General features: G+C 46.9%; 1 protein-coding gene across 10 annotated transcripts in view; it reads left to right on the top strand.

The window, feature by feature from the left end:
* MYLK (myosin light chain kinase) overlaps positions 1–17,381 on the top strand; it is a 258,615-nt gene extending 241,234 nt beyond the window's left edge. For 9 of the 10 annotated variants that reach the window (XM_057696224.1, XM_057696227.1, XM_057696226.1 and 6 more), the window contains 5 exons: positions 2,781–2,933; positions 5,398–5,521; positions 11,150–11,279; positions 12,730–12,861; positions 15,356–17,381. In XM_057696224.1, the coding sequence (XP_057552207.1) occupies positions 2,781–2,933; positions 5,398–5,521; positions 11,150–11,279; positions 12,730–12,861; positions 15,356–15,606 (790 nt within the window). In that variant the 3' untranslated portion in view covers positions 15,607–17,381. The remainder of the gene's footprint in view (positions 1–2,780; positions 2,934–5,397; positions 5,522–11,149; positions 11,280–12,729; positions 12,862–15,355) is intronic. The other variant, XM_057696223.1, reaches the window with a different exon arrangement.
* Positions 17,382–18,090: the final 709 nt, after the last annotated feature.

Consider the following 18,090-nt stretch of genomic DNA (forward strand, 5'->3'; position numbering starts at 1 on the left):
GATTTAATTATGCACAGGTGTTCATAAAGAAATGTGACTCAAGGTGCATTTAAAATTGGGGACTTATATACTACTTTAACAAAGAGTGATAAATTATATAGAAATAACTAGACAAAGGAAAAAGGGTTTGGAGCTTCTGGAGGGGGTAAATTGTGACAAGGTGACTAGGAAATGTATAGCAAGATCTGATACGCAGATGAGAGTCTTTCTTTTCTTCCTGGTAAGAGAAGAACTGGACAAACAGAGCAAATGGACATTTATGTCACCTTAAAGAGAAATTTATGTGCTGCTTCTAGACAGAAAGAGGGAGGACAAAGGGCTAATTGCCTTCGGCTCAAGGCAATTTTTATGCCAGAGTTCGTATTTTGGGGTGATATACTCTGATCCCCTTCAGTTAAATCTAGATAAGACTAGGAAAAGAGGTGAGTCGTTGTCTTTTTAATGCTAGAGTTATTATGTTTGTTGACTGGGTTGAATAACCCAACCATATATGATCCTATGCAAATTCTAGCAATAAAGACAAAGCCCAAGAAAAAAGTTTAAAAATTCTGCAAAATCCCACCACCAAGAAACGGCATTATTAAAATTCGAATACTCTCTTTGTCATCATGCTCTGCATATTTTGCAAGTTTTATTTTAGAGCTGTCCTGTTTATCAGGGGGAATGCTGGGGAAGCTGGGGCAGGCGAGGAGCCAGCCAAGGCGGCGGGGGCGCGGGGTTGGGGGGGCCAGATGGATGGGCTGCCAGGCAGGAAGGAGTGAGAGAGGCCAGAGGCGAGGAGGCTCTCCCTGGCTATGAACATCACAGAGATTAAGCCCTATCTTTGCAGGATTACAGTTCCTAATTAGGAAAGGAGGTTTACAGAAGGGGGCCTTTCAGCATTCCACAGCAGGGTTGTTTGCTTTTCCCGAAATCTCTTGGAGTGCTCTAGGACTTTCCCCTTTGTTTCAAATGGAAAATGCAGAGACAGAATGAAGGATGCAGCTGGCAGGCAAGAGTCAGGCTGCTTCTTGTTGGGACCTGTTAAGCCTAGGGGCTTCCTGGGAGCCCTGAGGAATTCTAGCCCAGTACCCTTGGTGTATAAGAGGGGAAGCTGAGGCCCAGAGAGCGAAAGGAATAGCATATGACAGCGCAGACTCGGGCCTGGTGAGGTCTACCCTTCCCTCATTGTCATGTGATCAAGAATGGTTATCTCCATGCCTTCTCAAAACACAGACTGGTGTCTTGCTTTAAGAAATTTTAATGCCATCTATAAAACTCTCTTCTTCAAAAGCACAAATATGTTGATTAGGGTGAGATAATTCACACTGAAAAAGCTCTTTTTTTTGTTTTTTTAATGAAGATTCTTACCAGAGGCTTCCTCCCATGGCAAGCTTTTCTTGCAGTATTTCAATGGATTTTTGTTTTGTAAAACGTGGTTTTCAGGGACGGGTGTATTTCATACGCTGAGGCCTCCTGGATGCCAAAACAGGTCCTAAAGGGTTTGCGTTATTGTTTATGATGATGGATTTGGCAAAAGGAATGCTAGTGAAGCCTCAGCTTGGAAGGTTGATGGCATGAGGGCCCTAGATCCATCCTGTGGGGCTCAGGTGGAGACAGGGCAGGACCAGGTACATCATTTGTGGGGCCCAGTGCAGCATAAAAAGGTGGGATGACTTGTGCACACATTGTGAAGAATTTCAAAATGATGACGGCAGAGCACTAAACCAAGAGTGGGGCTCTTCTAAGGCCCAGGAGGCTGGCCCTAGGTCAGGCTGAGTGGAGGGCTGGGTGGTTGGGGTGAAGATGAGGTGCCCAGAGGTGAGAGGTGAAATCTGTTCCATTCGGCTTTGAGATATTTTACCTTTCAAATTTTATTTGGGTTACGCTATTGGTAAATGAGTCACTCCCGAGATCACAGATTGATGGGGCGATGGGGGTGGACTGTGTGCAGAAGAACTGTATGATAGCGGTGGGCACAGACCAAGCTCCTTCTGCAGCCCAGGCCCCCTGCCAGTGCTGTACACTGTGATTTACTTCATCTTCTTAGAAATGATTGCACAAAGTAGCCGTTAAGAAACAGACTCACTGACTGCGAATCCTTGGGCAAGTGACTCAACCCCACCTGGTGCCTCCATTTCCTTATCTGCTACACAAAGTAATGAATTACCTGCGTTAGGATGGAGCGAGTCCATCTACTTTAGCTCTCTGCCCAGTGCACAGCATATAGTAAATGTGTGATAGATGTCTGCTGTCGTGATGGGGAGGACGCAGGAGAAGGAGAGCAGGGAGAGGTGGCGTGGCAATCGCTCCATGGTTAAGTAGCAGGCTATCCATCTAACAGAGGAGGAAGCTGACACAGAGAAAGCAGGGGAATTGTCCAAGGTCACCCAGCGAATGAACAGGTCCTGGCTCTTCTGAGGGAGGCTTTCTGGTTTGGCCTCAATGCCTCAGGCCCACCGAACTCAAGTGCAGATGAGTCACCAAACCCACACTGCAGACTCGTGGACACGCCCTTGCTGAGCCCGGCGTGGCCTGGCCCCGTTCTTGGTGCTGAGGGTGAGAGGTGGGAGGCATCGGGACAGGCATGGTGGTGAGGGTGGTTGTCACCCCAGAAGTGCAGTGAGCGACAGAGCAGAGGCTGAGAGCCACCCTCTCTTCTTTCCCGGGTGGGGGGAGAGGCAGGTGCGGGGGTGGTAGGGGTGCCCTCACCTCTGACCTCAGCGAGCGCCCCCCTGCCAGTGGGGACAGCCCTCCCTGCCCACCTCCCCCACTCACCGGTCTCCTTTCTCATCCCCCAGGGTCAGTGGACTGTCCCCCTTCATGGGTGACAGCGATAACGAAACCTTAGCCAATGTTACCTCGGCCACCTGGGACTTCGACGACGAGGCCTTCGATGAGATCTCCGATGACGCCAAGGATTTTATCAGCAACTTGCTGAAGAAAGATATGAAGTAATGCATTGAGATTTCAGTCTTTCCCGCCCCCCCACTCCCTGGACTGGGGTCCAGTGGCAGGGACCTCCGCTCCCTGTCCTGGGCCCCTCCACACCTGAGGGGGAGGGTGGGCATTACGTGCACGCGGGCCCTGCTCCCCAGAGCCCCTAGTGCCGGACACTCTCCTGTCTCTAGAAGCACAAAAAACTCACTTGAAAAGCAACCCTTTGACTGAGTGCTGCCGGAGAGGCCGCTTGCGTGTGCGTGGCGACAGCCTCTTCTATTTTCTGTGCGCAGCTGTGGCCTGCAGCAGCCCTGCTGAAGTCTTCGCTCCCCCCTTCTGGGGTTGCAGGGGAGGCACCCTGTTTGCGGGTCCTGATCATACCCCTAGCGGTTCTGGCTTGATGCTTATTTCGTGTCTGTATTATGTAGGAACTGCCTGCCTGTGTGTGGCCAGGTACCTTCCACCACTGACCCGTTAGGCTGTGATCGCAGGCCACTGGGCCCATCCCTCTCCCAGCTCCGCCTCTGTCCCCTACAAGAGTGCAGACCGTGAGGTTCCCCACCTCCACCTTCTGGGGCTGCGGGGAGCTGCCCAGGTGGTCAGTGGGTGACTGTATAAAGCATCTGCGCACGTCAGGAGGCCTGAGGCTGTGAGGAAAGGTCAGATGCCCAAGGCCCGCAGTCAGTGTTTCCGTGAGAGGAGGATGGAGGTTGGAGCAGCAGAGGGGGGAGGTTGAGGGGTCTTGGTGTGACTGGAGAGAATTCACTGGTGGTGGAAGCAGCTGTGTTCAAGCAGGAAGGGGAGACGGGCTGTGTGTGTGCTGGGAGGGCTGGCCTGCCCCGGGGGAAGGACGGCTGCCGGGCTTCTCCCCCGCTCTGTGAACAGGGGGCCACATGATGCAAGGCCCGGCTCCAGGGGCCCCGCGGAGCTGTGTGTGGCAATAGGAGCAGCCGTAAGCTTTTCCCAGGAGGTGGTGTTGAAATGGGCGGTGTGCCAGAGGAAGGCGGCGGGGCAGCCCGGAGGCTCTGCACGCGCCAGGGGACGTTGTGGCCTAGGTTCTGCCCTGTCTGCCTGGCCCGCAGGCCCCCCTGAGGCCGTCGGTCGTCTTGTCCCCTCTGGGAGAAATCTGTTCGGGCCCGGAGAGCACAGTTGCGTAAAGGAGCGAGGCTGGAGGGTCTCTAAGTGGTTCTGTCTGGCTTTCTGGTTATGTACCCACCTCTTGGTCCTCTTTGGCCAGCTCAGGGCCAAACTCCTCCAGGGGAGACATTCCACACTCCTTGATGGCGAGGTCAGCTAAAAAGCATTTTGCTGACCCAGTCTTTGTATCAGAAGTAGGCATGACCCAAGGAGGATCTGGATGGTGTGGGGGGCCTAGATTCCCTTCCGCTGCGAGGGATCCCCACCCCGAGGTGCCTCAGGGAGATGCAGACCTCCTTCCTAATAACGCTGGTCCACGGACGGCTTTTGCCCATCAGGCTTCATTCACCCAAGATTTGGTAAATGAGGTATTACATATATACCCTGTTTTCTCATCTGACCTTGAGTTCACTCATTAATGTGTTAGCTCTTCTGTGCTCGTAAAATGGGCTCACCAAAGAATTGATTTCATATAGATCAAGACACTAGATTCCCATAAACTCAGACTCAGCATTTCTTCAGACAGAAATCTCCATCTATCAGCACTTTTTAAAATGTTTTTCTATTATAAATTAATACATGTAAATTGTACAAATTTTGAATATAAGAAAATTAAAATAATCCATATCGCCTTATCTAAAGATCACTACATTTTGCTATATTTAGCAAATTTACTGTTACTCATTTTTCTACATATGTTAGCACTTGGTACGTTAGACTTTATTAGTACTGTTACAGTTAAGGTTATGGCCCTGAAATATTTCTAGATTCCCAGAGCTTTCAGAAGATTAAATCAGTTTCAGTGCAGTTCTAAGGTTGTCATAATTCACAGGCTGTACAAAGGACATACCTCTTTGAGTTTTGACAGGAAAAACCTGATAGTCAGCCGCACCATAAGACTTGAGAATTCACTGATGCTCGAAGATTTGGGCCTAAGGTTTCCCTCTTCCCTCCATCAGACAAGGAGGCAAGACTGGGCCTCCACGGTCCCAGCTCCCGTGTGACCAGCAGAGTGACCCCACTCTGGAATATGGTGCCAGACATGCCGCCCGCCAGTACTTGGCCTCCCTAGGCCCCATGGGCAGGTCATGAGCCTGCAGTTGCTGACTGGTGCTTAGGCCTTCTTAACACTCATCTATTCTGGGTCTAGTCAGTGTAACCCATCAAGAGAGGGAAAGACCAGGAGCACAGAGACTCTCAGCACAGGGGATGCACTGGGAAGAGAGAGCCATGGGCTCTGCCCTGTGTGACTAGGGACAGCTGACCTCCTGCCTCTGAGCTGGTCAGCGGTCTCTGAGGTCCCCTTCTGCTCAGAAACCCTCTGATCTCTGCCTCTGTCAGAAACCGATTGGACTGTACCCAGTGCCTTCAGCATCCATGGCTGATGAAAGACACCAAGAACATGGAGGCCAAGAAGCTCTCCAAGGACCGGATGAAGAAGTACATGGCAAGAAGGAAATGGCAGGTAACCAGGGGTCACTCTGGACTGGGATGTTGCCCCTCGTAATTGCTTTATTCAAGCTACCCTCATTCCCAACTTGCCCTGGCCTCACTCCAAAAATGTGCACATCTGTTTCTGAAATAGTCTGGGATCAAGACTGACATTTCATGTGTTCGTGGCTAGGGATTTGCAATGTCACCTTTAGGACTATTTGGCAACCCTGGAGGATGTGATCTCCTTGTAGGTAGCGTGATGGTCTTACATTTCTTTACAGTGAAGGAGGTGGGCACATGATCTACAAAAGAGAGACATGGGAGAGACATGGGGAGGGCGTATGTTACTAGCTACATGTCCTTAGGCAAGTTACTTAACCTTGCTGTGCCTTCGTTTTCTCATCTACAAAATGGGGATATGAGTGGTGCCAAATCGCAGCATTGTTGTGAGAATTATATGAGGTAACAATCATCTGGCCTTCAGCACGTGGCCTGGCACATAGTAAGTGTTCCTAAACGAGCTGAGTAGCCAGTATGTGCGGAGGGCTGGCCATGCGTCCGGGAACATGCAAGGCACTTTCTATGCATGGTCTTTTAATCCTGGGAGGCAGGTGTATTGTTATCCCCAATTCTCAGACAAACAAGGCAGAGAAAGGTTAGGAAAGTCACCCCGGATCACAGCTAGTAAGTGGGAAAGCCTGGCTGCAGCGTACACGGTCTGAATGACACACAGTTTAACGACACAGATTGCCTGTGATTGTCAACGGATGGAGAAAATTACCATCCAAAACCACAGAGAACTTATCATCATCTATTTTATTTTTATTATCACTACTAGTAGTAGAAAATTCCTGGGCTACTGGAGGGTACATGGTTTCTATACTCAAGGAATGTATAGTGTAACGGGGACCTGAAGCCAGTAGACATAAAAGGACATAACGCACAGCAGGAACTATAAACGAGCGCTATATTTCTGCATGCCCATATATGTGAGTGTGCACAGACACTGGAGCCAGCCACACTGCAGCTGGACGTGGCTGTGAGGAGAGGCTGCCAAGGGCAGGAGTTTGAAGTTGGCCATGGAACATGGGTAGAACACAGAGAGGAGGGGATGACGGCACCGACGGAGGAAAGGGCTCAGAGGTGGGAACTGGACCTCACCCTGGTCAGGCTGGCCTGACAGGAGCCATCCTTTAGCTGGGCATTCAGGGGACCGGGGCATTTAGACCTTGCCTTTGTGGCAGAGGAAAAGGAAGTTACCATTTTAGGGGCACTGGAACACTGGAGAAATGCCACACAGAGTGACTAAACCACACCCCCGCATATCTCAGTGGACTCCCTGAAGTGGGGGTCCATTCTTGGTTAGCCCCCATCTGAAGGTTTGGGTGGCTCTCCTGGCCTCCCTTGAGTACCTGGTGAGTTGGAACACCTGTGCCACTTACCTTACCCTCTGGTGCCATTAGGATCCAGTGAAACCAGAGTAGCAAATATTCTTTTAAGAAAACAGAACAACAAGGGGGCCAAAAAAGCAAAGGTTGGCTTTATTAATGACCCTGTGGCCAGTAGATCTCAAAGAAATAGCGGTATTTCTGGAGCGGATAGGGTGACTGATGTGGGGGCGAGGCAGTTCTTCGAGCCGGGAATCTCACTGGGTTTTGCTTGGGTGAGGCTGTGGGTCAAAGGGCAGCCTTATCACTTCAGGCTTCTGGAAGCATCCACACATCTGCTGGTGAACCAAAGCCAGGAAGAGTCTAAACCCAGGGGATAGGCGCCGAGAAGAGATAAGGAAATGGGAGAGCAAATAAGTGGAATTTTTCAGTCAGATGGGTCAGGAAACCGTAATTCGTGGTGATATTTTAATCACTTACTTTTTTTTCTTGTTGTTTACAGTGTTATTAGCTATAAAACTTTCTGAAAATGAGAAGGGAAAGAAAAGGGTAGAATTCAGCGAAGGAACATTAATTTCCTATTTTCATATAGGAGCAGCATTTGGAAATGGCTTCTCCACAGAAACAGTGGTTAGGGTTCACAAAACTACGTGAAAAAGTAGTCTACAGACTCCCACTTGACACATGATGTCCCCGAAGCGTAATGTCACTGGTGATAGTTCAGCCGCATCTCAGCCTCTTGTGTTACATTTCTTCCCTAGGAAAATGTCTTCCACATTTTAAACTCCGGATACCAGGACTTTAGCACCCCTGGAATGGGGGGGTTCCCTCTCAGAGCAGCTGAGGTTCTGGGTCGTGAGGCAGAGTGGAGTGGAGGCGAATAGGACGGGGTGTGCTGTGGTGGAGGGAGAGGGCCAGGTCAGGCGCAGGCGGTCCAGAACGCTCTACAGCCGCGTGAGAACAGCTTCCGTGTGACCATGCTGGTGTGGTTTTCACAGACGGGGAAGGAAGTAACATGGGAACAAATCCCAGCCAGCAGCAGAGAGATGGCTGGTTGTAGTATCGATCTTAGAAGGAAGCAATTCTGAAAGAGGGTGGGTTTTTTATTTGTATCAAAAGAATGTTGAAAAGACATGCTGGTGAGTAGTAGCATTGAGGGTGGGTAAGTTGAGCAGAATAACAGAGCTTCTGCCTGCAAAATGGAGGCAAAGAACTAGGAATTGGAGGCTTGTGAGCAGCTGTCTTTATTCTCTGAGAACCACAGACTTCAGCAGTATGGACCAAAGGGCCTCGGGGAGGAAGGTTTTTGACTCAGCATAGCATGGAGCAGTCTTGGCCATCACATTGAGATAATATGCATTCTCAGGGGAAACTGTAGTCTGGGGGCTGTTAGTGTGTATGTAGGGCCCATGACGGCTGGCTGGCTCTAGGATTATCATCTTGCCGAGGTTTTCCAGGGCCTGTCTCAGCTTTATCCCGGAAAGACCCTCATCCTGGGAAATCCCTGCGTCCTGGGAAACCAGGCTGGTTAGTCACCCTCGCTGGCTGTCCCAGGGGAGGGAGTCTGTGCTATGTTAGGGAAGCCGTTATAGACCCTTCCTGCCTGGAACACAGGAGGCCAGCCTTGGCAATTGCATTCCAACAAGAAAAAGGCTTCCTCAAGACAAGGATGGAACTTACCAAGAATTGAAACTTTCTTTTTTGATGTTTTAAAATTTTCCAAAAGTCTTGGTTAGTAAAGCAGCAACCAATTTTCAGTTCAAAGGCATGAAACGGGAAGGCTAGAACATACAGATACGTTTCTTTTCCAGTTCTGACACGTAAATTCCCCACAAACTTTTTTTTCCACGAATCAGCTTCCCAAGATTGACCTCTGATGTGTAGGTTATTTTTAAGATTTTCCTTAGTGAGCACTTACATTTCTCCCCGTTTTAGAAATTATATGGTCTATTGCTCCATCTGATGGAAAATTTCCCCCAATGTGTGGTCTATTTGTTTGTTATTTGCTATCTCTTCTGAAATATTGTAGCACTTTGATTTGCCTTGTCCTCATAGCTTCATATTAGTCATTTTGCTAATAGAAGAGGAAAAACTTCATCATTCCATACCATGAAAGTGGAGACAGTCCTGCATCCAGGTGTTTGGGATTAGGGAGCCTTAGGCTTAAGGGGAGTGTTCCCTGCTACACATTCGAGTGTCTCAAACATAGTGTTTCTGTATAAGAGTAGAGCTACAGGGGGATTCGAGTCTCCTGGTCCAACCACGAGGCCCAGAGAGGGGAAATGACTTGTACACGGTCATGGAGTAATAAGTGCTTAGAGAACTAACCCGTCCCTTGTTAGGAACAAACCCTCTGAATTTAGAGACTCCTGGCCTAGGGCTAACCAATGTGTGCTGGATGAAGGGAATGGAGAGCTGAGAAGGGCTGAGTCTGAGAGTTTGACTGGTTAGGAAGTAGTCTGGTCCGACGTGGACTCGTAGGGAGGGCTGCTGTGGCTGGCACCACCTCTACCCGTTTCTGAGGTCAGGGTAACCTCCCCTGGGAAGAGCTGCGTATCTCCACACTCCAGCTAGCAGAATAAACAGATCAATGATGTCTCCAGTCGCAGCTTCTCCCAGAAGAGCATGCAAGTTGCCGGGTGGTCTCAGTCTGCCAGGCCGCAGGGCCTCTGCACACAGTTCCATCAGTGGGTCATCATCCCTCACCTCCCTCCCCCCTCATCATCTCCTTCCCCCCTCATTACCTCCACCAGGGGCCTCCTGGGTTCTTTTCAGAGGGCCCCAGCTTCACTGTGGGCCAGTGGGCCAGAAGCCTAACCACACCCCACCGTGTATATGGGAGAGGGTGGATGGCCAGAGCACAGGGCAAGGTGGAATGCCTGTCGAGAGGGCATGAGAGTAGCCTGCAGCAGGTGTGGGATGTGACATAACAGGAAAGCGGGTGTGCTCACAGCGGGAGGTCTCTGCTTAAACCACGCACGCCTGCACACGCGTGCGTGCACACACACACACACGCAATTTCTGTGTGATTCCCTAGCACCCTGAAATTCTTTTGAAATAATTTTCTATCTGAAGTCTACTGGCTTTTCAGATAGTCCAAGATTGTGAGGCTTGCCTGAAATACTTGAGTGTACGAAGTTAATTCGGTAGGAAAATGGCTTTGCAGCACCATTTGAGGTCCAGGGGCTGAGTGCCGGCCGTTTGCCTGTGTACAGGCTGTTTCCTTCCTCTCTCAGCAGCCAGTCTGTGGTGACATTTGCTCCCTAGATGCACGGCATCTGGATGCCTCGAAAGATGCTTTGGGTGCAGGGCTGGCAAGCGTTGGTTATGCCTTAGTTGCTTATCTTAGTCATTCCGCTGACCTTAGAAAAACGGTGAGAATCTTTACTTAAAGGTGAGAAACACAGACACAATGTGTATTATTGGGGATTTCTTGACCTAAATCCTATGCTTGGTAGAATTTTCACGACACAAAGGAAAGTTTCAAGTGCTGGCATCTTTTTCCGTAGAAATTCTGTCCTCTCCCAAGGTGCCTCGACTCAGAAAAGTGCTGTGCTTTTCATTTCTTTGGGTGCTGCTTTTTGATGCCTGGGTGTACATCAGGGAAGAACACCCCTCCAGAACTTCACTGTAGACTTGCACTGGGGCCAGCCAGAGTGTTTCTCGAAATCTCTTAAGTATCTGAATCATAAACAGAACCAAATGAGACCTTGGAGATCATCTTGTCCAACCCCCTCCTTACACAGAGAAGGAGACTGAAGCCCAGAGAGGTTAAGCAACTTGCCTGTGGTCAGTAGAAGACCTTTTTTTCTTTTCTCCCCCAACAGGACCTGTGGGGTCCGTAATAACTATTCTCTTGGCCAATTACAATGCCATCACTAGCATTGTTTTACGAGAAACAGCCCCACTGGGCCCCAGCAGCAATAAGTCTTTGGAGCTGTCTCAGCCTGCAGTTGCTTTATATAAACTATCCCTTTTATGGGAGTTGAAGCACAGTATGAAAAGGGTTTTTGTCTCATGTTGACCTTGTTTAGTCACATGAACGCACGCATCGGTTCCAGGCCCCATTCCATTCTCCGCACATCTTCTGACACGCTGACAGTGCTGAGCAGGGCCAGGCTGGGCTCACTCCTCTGGCAGAGCCGCGGCACTCGGGAGGCTCCGCTTCAGGCGCGGCTGCTTCTCCGGGGCTGGGCTCTTCTCCCTGAGCTCTGCTGCCCGGCTGCAACCAGGGACACCGCCTGAGTCCAACGCCAGTGTCTATTTTCCAGAAAACGGGCAATGCTGTGAGAGCCATTGGAAGACTGTCCTCTATGGCAATGATCTCAGGGCTCAGTGGCAGGAAATCTTCATCAGGGTCACCAACCAGCCCACTCAATGCAGAAAAACTAGAATCTGAAGGTAAGGAGCTCCAAGAAGATTTTCTCCAGCCAGATGGTGAAAAAGGAAGGGTTGGGGGATGGAGGGGCATTTAGAGGGTTTTTTTTTTAAGGTGGGTTTTTTTTTTAATAGTACAACCTACAAGGAAAAATTCAAAACTACTTTTACAGTGCCCTGACAATAATTACTAAATCTAGTAATTATTCTTTAATTGTTTCACCTTAGGTTTAACTATTTTCAGAAGGAAAGTTATTATTTGTCTAATAGAACTAGATGGTCTCTGCTAATCTTTTCCTTACATTTTATGTAAGGATTAGCAAAGGCTTTATTAAAAGTTTCCTTTTTTCTCATTACAAAAGCAATGCTTATATAATTATAGGCAAACATAAAATAAAAATCCCATCTAGTAGTGTACTTTTAAAAAATATCCCTTTTTTTTTTTTAACGTGTCCTTGTGTTTTCCTTTTAAACAAACATTGACTCTTATAGTGTATATTTTTTGGTCCTTTTCCTCTGCTGAAACATGTTGTTTGAACTGGGTAGACGGTGATTGGCAGGGCCCCTCCGAGAGACCAACAGGGTTAGTTACTTGCCCTCCGTCTTTGAGATGCGGCCCCTTCCGTCTCCTCAGTGAAGGCCTCAGCCTCTTCCTGTTTCAGGTGCATGTAGGGTCTGGCCCTCATCATGGTGAGGTGCCTCATTTGGCCTGAGACACTCCTCCACCCCCGACTGCCTGATGCTTTTGGGATCCGAAGGTGAGAAGCGGAGTCTAGATCCCTTTGTGCACAAGACAGGGTGACTGGTGAGGCTGCTTGCTGTAGCTGGGGACCGAGCCTGCTGCACATGGGCCTGGTCCCTCCTGCGCCACCCCTGCCACCCCCCAGATGACCCAGAAATAGCTTGAAAGGGAAGGAGAGGATCAAGAACCACTCCAAGTTATGGCTTTCCCCTGGACCAATCCCAAGCCCTGGTCCACAGTCATGCGCTGTGAAGGCAGTATCCGTGTGGAGAATAGAGCTACTGGCAAGTCGAAGATGCCTCTAGGATCTGGCTTTTCCCTTCCAAGGAGCAGATGAAGGGCCTGCTGCTGCCAGAGGAGGGCAGAGAGGGTACAGAGATCAGGTGGGCCGATGTGCTTCCGTCCTTCTTAGATACCCTCAACTGAATCTTAAAACGGCATGAAATGCAGCCAAAAATCCTTTTTAAAGATTATTTCCTTTTTCAATGTGTCAGCATAAGGGAGGGGGGAGTCCAAACATTTCCCCAGTTTGGTCACAGTTCTGTCTTCTGCCAGAATCTTTTGGCAGCAGGCCAGCCTGTCCCCAGGAGAAAGGTGTGCCTATGATTCAGTCCTCTAAGCCTCATTATTTGCTAAATTATAACAACTTTAAAAAAGTCAGCTTTTTTAAACCAGGGAGGAGGAGAGAACAAGGAATAACAAAATGACTGTACCCTCTTCTCTGTCTTCTAGAAGATGTCTCCCAAGCTTTCCTTGAGGCTGTCGCTGAGGAAAAGCCCCATGTGAAACCCTACTTTTCTAAGACCATTCGTGATTTAGAAGTTGTGGAGGGAAGTGCTGCTAGATTTGACTGCAAGATTGAAGGTGAGTTTGTAGCTGTTCTTCCTGTACCTACAAAAGGGGTATGGCTGGCTGGTGGGGCCCTACCGTATGCCCTCGGCAAGATGTCAGTCCTAGAACAGCCGGGCTGTGAGGGAAAACAGGTTGGGAGGAGTTGGCCCACAGCTCTACTCTACCCGTTGACTCGCTGAGGGCACATCTGATATTTCACCTATTTACATCAGCCACTAGACCCAAGTTAAAAGTGGCTTATCTTGGACCTATTTGGCTATGGAACGTGCTTAAAGCTTTGCAAGCTTCTGGGAAGCATGTGAACTGCCCACAAAAGGCTCTCAAAGGAAGGCTGGCGCAGAGCTTAGGATGCAGAGAAGACAGCTCTGCTATTCATCATAGGGCTCTGTGACCTCGGGCGGTGACTTAGCTCTCCTGAGCCTCAGGCCCTCATCTGTAAGACAGTGTCTGATGCTCTGAGCGGCTCTGGAGACTCTGTGAGACGACATGTGGAAAGGCGAAACCTTTCCAGGCTGTTAAAGATGTCACGGACTCAAGGGAAAAGTTGTGGGAGTGATAAGTGCAGAGAGAGTACGGTATGACTTCACCCTGAGGGAAGTTGGGATCCAGGCCCCTGTGCTGTCTTCCCCATGCCTCTCTGCTTGCCAGAAATAACGTGGCCACAGTGAGTTGTTACAGCTCGAGGGACCCTAAGGGATCTTAGCGTAGCACCTGGGAAGTCAGCAGCGTTGGTGACACATAGCATTTCAGTTTCAACAGACTGAAACATTCTAGAAAGATACGTGGCAAGATGATACAGGCCTCTTTGCTTCGGGTCTGTGACTGTTGTGGGCCAGCCAGAGTGGGGCCATCTCCCGTTTCAGTAGGACCAACTCCCCCAAAGCAGCACAGTGCAGGACAGCAGTCAGAACAAACCATGCCTCCCACTTTGTAAGATTCTCCAGCAGTGTGGCTGGATAATGCCTTTTGGGTAAAGTAACCCAAAGGTAGGAATGAAAAAACAGTTTTTCTCCTGCATCACTATATTATCAAGATGCCTTATAAATGCCCCACCTACCATAATTTTTCTTTTTTTTCATTCAATTTTTTAAAAAAGTGGATGTGCTGCCTTTGCTAGTGTGGCAGTGCTCAGATTGCGGGTTCTACTGAGAGCTCTGGGGCCACTGCGTGTAGCTCTCAGCATCACCATTGTCTTTGGGTCTTAAATTCTGTACTTTTTCCTTTATTTTTTAGAAAATATTATCTCATAAGAACTATCTTTTTGCTTACTTTTCTCTTTGGAATTATTTTCTTGGTATCTGCCTTACTTGTTTGATAAAAAAATTCTACTTGAAAAGAATGTTAGAATTTTTAAGTTCTTATATATAATTTTTGTTCCAGTTGGGGCTACAACTTTGCCCTATAAAACAACTTCTCCAAAATTTAAAAACAAGTCAGTTAGAATTATTATATGTTTTTAAAGGCATAAAACATATATATTTTAATGCTGAACTTGGCAACAGCATGACGACTGCATAAAATGAGGGTAATCAATGTGGTCAGTTTCCAGTTAGCTCCAGGCAGGTTCTCTGTTTTTGGATCAGATTAAGACAAATACTGCTTTCTTTTTCTTAGCAGTATTATCAGTTCCTCTAATTTATGTTTCACAGGTCTGTTATCACCTTTGAATTATAATTTATATACCATAAAATTCACCCATTTTAAGTATACAATTCAGTTATTTTTAGAAATGTACAGAATTGTGCAATCATCACCACAATCCAATTTTTAAACATTTCCACCACCCCCAAAAGATCCCTTGTGCCCATTTTTTCTGACTCTCATTTTTTAATTTAAATTTATTTAAGTTCAACTTTTATAGATGGTAAAAAAATTTTCTTTTAATCCAAGAAGACATTTAGCTCTAGGCATGTGGTTGGAGTTGGGGCAGTGTTCTGGAGAGTAATCTATATCTGTATTAAGGTGGGAGGTGGTACAAGCCCTACATGGATGAGAAATGGGATGCCTGTACAATAGTTTATCTAGCATTTACAGTACATGCCTCTATTCAAATGCAAATATCTAAGCAGATGCTAAAAGCCAACCTCATAATTTTTTTTCCCCTTTACCCCCTTAATCAATAGAGGTAGCTCAAGAGCTTGAGTGAACTGATAAGAAATTTTTTTTTTAATTTATTTTTATTTTTGGCTGTGTTAGGTCCCCGTTGCTGCGCGTGGGCTTTCTCTAGCTGCGGCGAGTAGGGGCTACTCTTCGTTGTGATGCACAGGTTTCTCAGAGCGGTGGCTTCTCTTGTTGCGGAGCACAGGCTCTAGGCACGTGGGCTTTGGTAGTTGTGGCACATGGGCTTAGTTGCTCTGCGGCATGTGGGATCTTCCCGGCCCAGGGATTGAACCCATGTCCCCTGCATTGGCAGGTGGATTCTTAACCACTGTGCCACCAGGGAAGTCCCTGATAAGAAATTTTAAATAATAGTTTCTGCAACTTGTGTTCCCTCCCTGTGATGCAGGATACCCAGACCCTGAGGTCGTCTGGTTCAAAGATGACCAGTCAATCAGGGAGTCCCGCCACTTCCAGATAGACTACGATGAGGATGGGAACTGCTCTTTAATCATTAGCGACGTTTGCGGGGATGATGATGCCAAGTACACCTGCAAAGCGGTCAACAGTCTTGGAGAAGCCACCTGCACAGCAGAGCTCATTGTGGAAACCATGGAGGAAGGAGAAGGAGAAGGGGAAGAAGAAGAGGAGGAAGAGTGAAACACAGCCAGAGAGAAGCAGTTTCTAAGTCATATTACCAAGACTATTTCTCTAAAGCTCCAAAAACCCAAGATAGTAAAAGCACCTAGTGTGATAGGTTATTTAGTTAGGTCATTTGGGGGTTGATTCTTCAGCAACAGTGGTTGGTACCCAGCAGCGTTACTGATGGGCATTAATTTAACTTAGCTGGCACCTTAAGATACTAGATTTCATTTTGGAAAATCACCAGTAACTTTCCTGACCAATTGATTTTAGAGAAAAAGCAACCAAAAGGAAGCTTTATCTGGGCAAAATCATAAATTCCCCAGCTGAAAGCACTCATGAAAAATAAGGCCCTGTGGTCACAGCCCTGCCCAGAGGGTTTGGAGATGGGGTCTCCTCCCAGCTCCCCCTCCAAAGAACCAGGTCTTCTCCAGTCCTGTAGCACTTCATTCTGCAGGCAGTTGAGCCATTTTAACTTGTGAGGCACACTGTTTCCAAAGTACAGTATAGACATTTGAACCTTTCACATCCATCCCTTGTGCCACCTGCCAGTTTTTCTGGATCTGGACTTGCCACGAGTTTAAGCATTAGGAACATGACACGTCTTAGATTCTGAAGACATGTCTCCTGCTCATGGATGACTGGCTTCCTTAGGAAAATAGAATCTCCTTTCTTCCAAAATCAGTAGGAAATCTAAACCTATCCCCTCTTTGAAGATGTCTAGCCGCTTCAGACATTTTTATAAGAACCCATGGAAAAAAATCCTTGTTAATGTGCTTTTTTTCTGAAACCAGGATTCATATTTGTGCTGTGCTGTTTTAGAATATCAGCTCTGCATGTGTGGTAAAGATTTTTGTGTTTGAATGTATGAAAAAAACAGTTTGCTGAAAAGTTAGTCTTATTTATTGGCCACTATGAAACAGATTTCAGCTGTAGAACTCCACATACTTTGGAATCTCATTCAGGATAGTCTGAGTTTAATATACCGTCATTTTTAAACACGATCCAGAGAACTCTGCCTGCCTTATGGATTCCACGAGGTTTTTCTTCTTGAACGTGCATCAGTCATGCCTTGCCCCAAACCTTGAAATCTAGTCTTAACCTGATAAATGCACTCAGACTTGCATCTTTAGGGATTTTTTAACTTTCTTTCACTACATTGGCACTTAAATTTTTCTTTATAAAACTTTTCGAAGGTCATAAACAAAGACCATAAACTGATATGCCTAATACATTTCCTCTGTGTGTGTGTAACATTCCAAATACTTTTTTCTTTTCCACTGTTTGTAAAGTGCAGCAGTTTAATATTTCAAGGGACTTACTGAGAGTTCCTTAAGAACCAATTTTAAATTACTTCAGTGCAATCCTACACAATATCAACATTAGGATTTTGATGTTACTTAGTCTTATGTTCTCTTCCATTCTATTTTTATCTGCTTCTTGCTGCTAGTTTCAAATTGCCAGTATTTTTCTTTTTGCTTTTTAAGCAGTTATAGTATTTTTCATATAGCCACAGTATTGCCACAGTCTATTATAATAAAGCGTTTTAAATTTGATTTAGAGCATTCAAAGCTTTTCTTCATCACTTTTAATTGTTTAGACTATAATCTTTGTGTGCGTGTATGTTGTATATGTGCGCGCATGTGTGGTGTGTATGTTTGTTTACAGGTTTTTTGATGCCTTCTTGAAGTTGTGTTAATGTTCTCCCAGTTTATTATGCCATCAGAATGGTAAATGAGAACACTACAACTGTAGTTAGCTCACAATTTTTAAATAAAGGCTACCACAGTGCATGTTGTTTGTTCAGTCTTTGCAGCCTTCTTTTCCTTTCCATGCCAGCAGTTGTAGACCCAAATAGATCTCAGAAACTAAAAACAAATGCTCCGCTGCATAAATGGCTTACATGCTCAGGGACTTTCCTGGAGGTCCAGCGGCTAAGACTCCACACTTCCACTGCAGGGGGCATGGGTTCCATCATCCCTGGTCAGGGAACTAAGATTCCACATGCCGCACGTGCAGCCAAAAAAAAGAAAAAAGAAAAGAAAAAAAAGGCTTACTTGATTGTGTTTTACTAAGGAACAGAATGACTTAAGCAATTCTACTTTATACTAGGTCATCTAATTTGCACATTTACTCCAAAATTTCTCTCGAGCATCATTTTCGTTCAATTACATTCTAAGATCTGTAATACCCTCATAATGCTAAAATCTGACATTCTCAGCATATCACAAAATCATCATCATCGTGAATATTACTTACAAGGGCTTGGTCTGCATTTGTAACTGGTGCAGTCTGTTACTGGCAGCCGAGAGCTATCTTTCTATGTCTTGCTATTGAAGCATTTGTTCTCAGGAAACCATCACTCCTGCTTCACAGGAAGTCTATCAGGTGGTGGGGCCCCCCAGGTCTTGAGTATTCAAGCAATATTGTAGATATTCTAGGAAGCATCAAGACATGCTATTAAATATTGGACTAGATGATTTTATGATTCCACAGTATGGT

Source organism: Hippopotamus amphibius, chromosome 10 (assembly GCF_030028045.1).
Source record: "Hippopotamus amphibius kiboko isolate mHipAmp2 chromosome 10, mHipAmp2.hap2, whole genome shotgun sequence".
Taxonomy (NCBI): Eukaryota; Metazoa; Chordata; class Mammalia; order Artiodactyla; family Hippopotamidae; genus Hippopotamus; species Hippopotamus amphibius.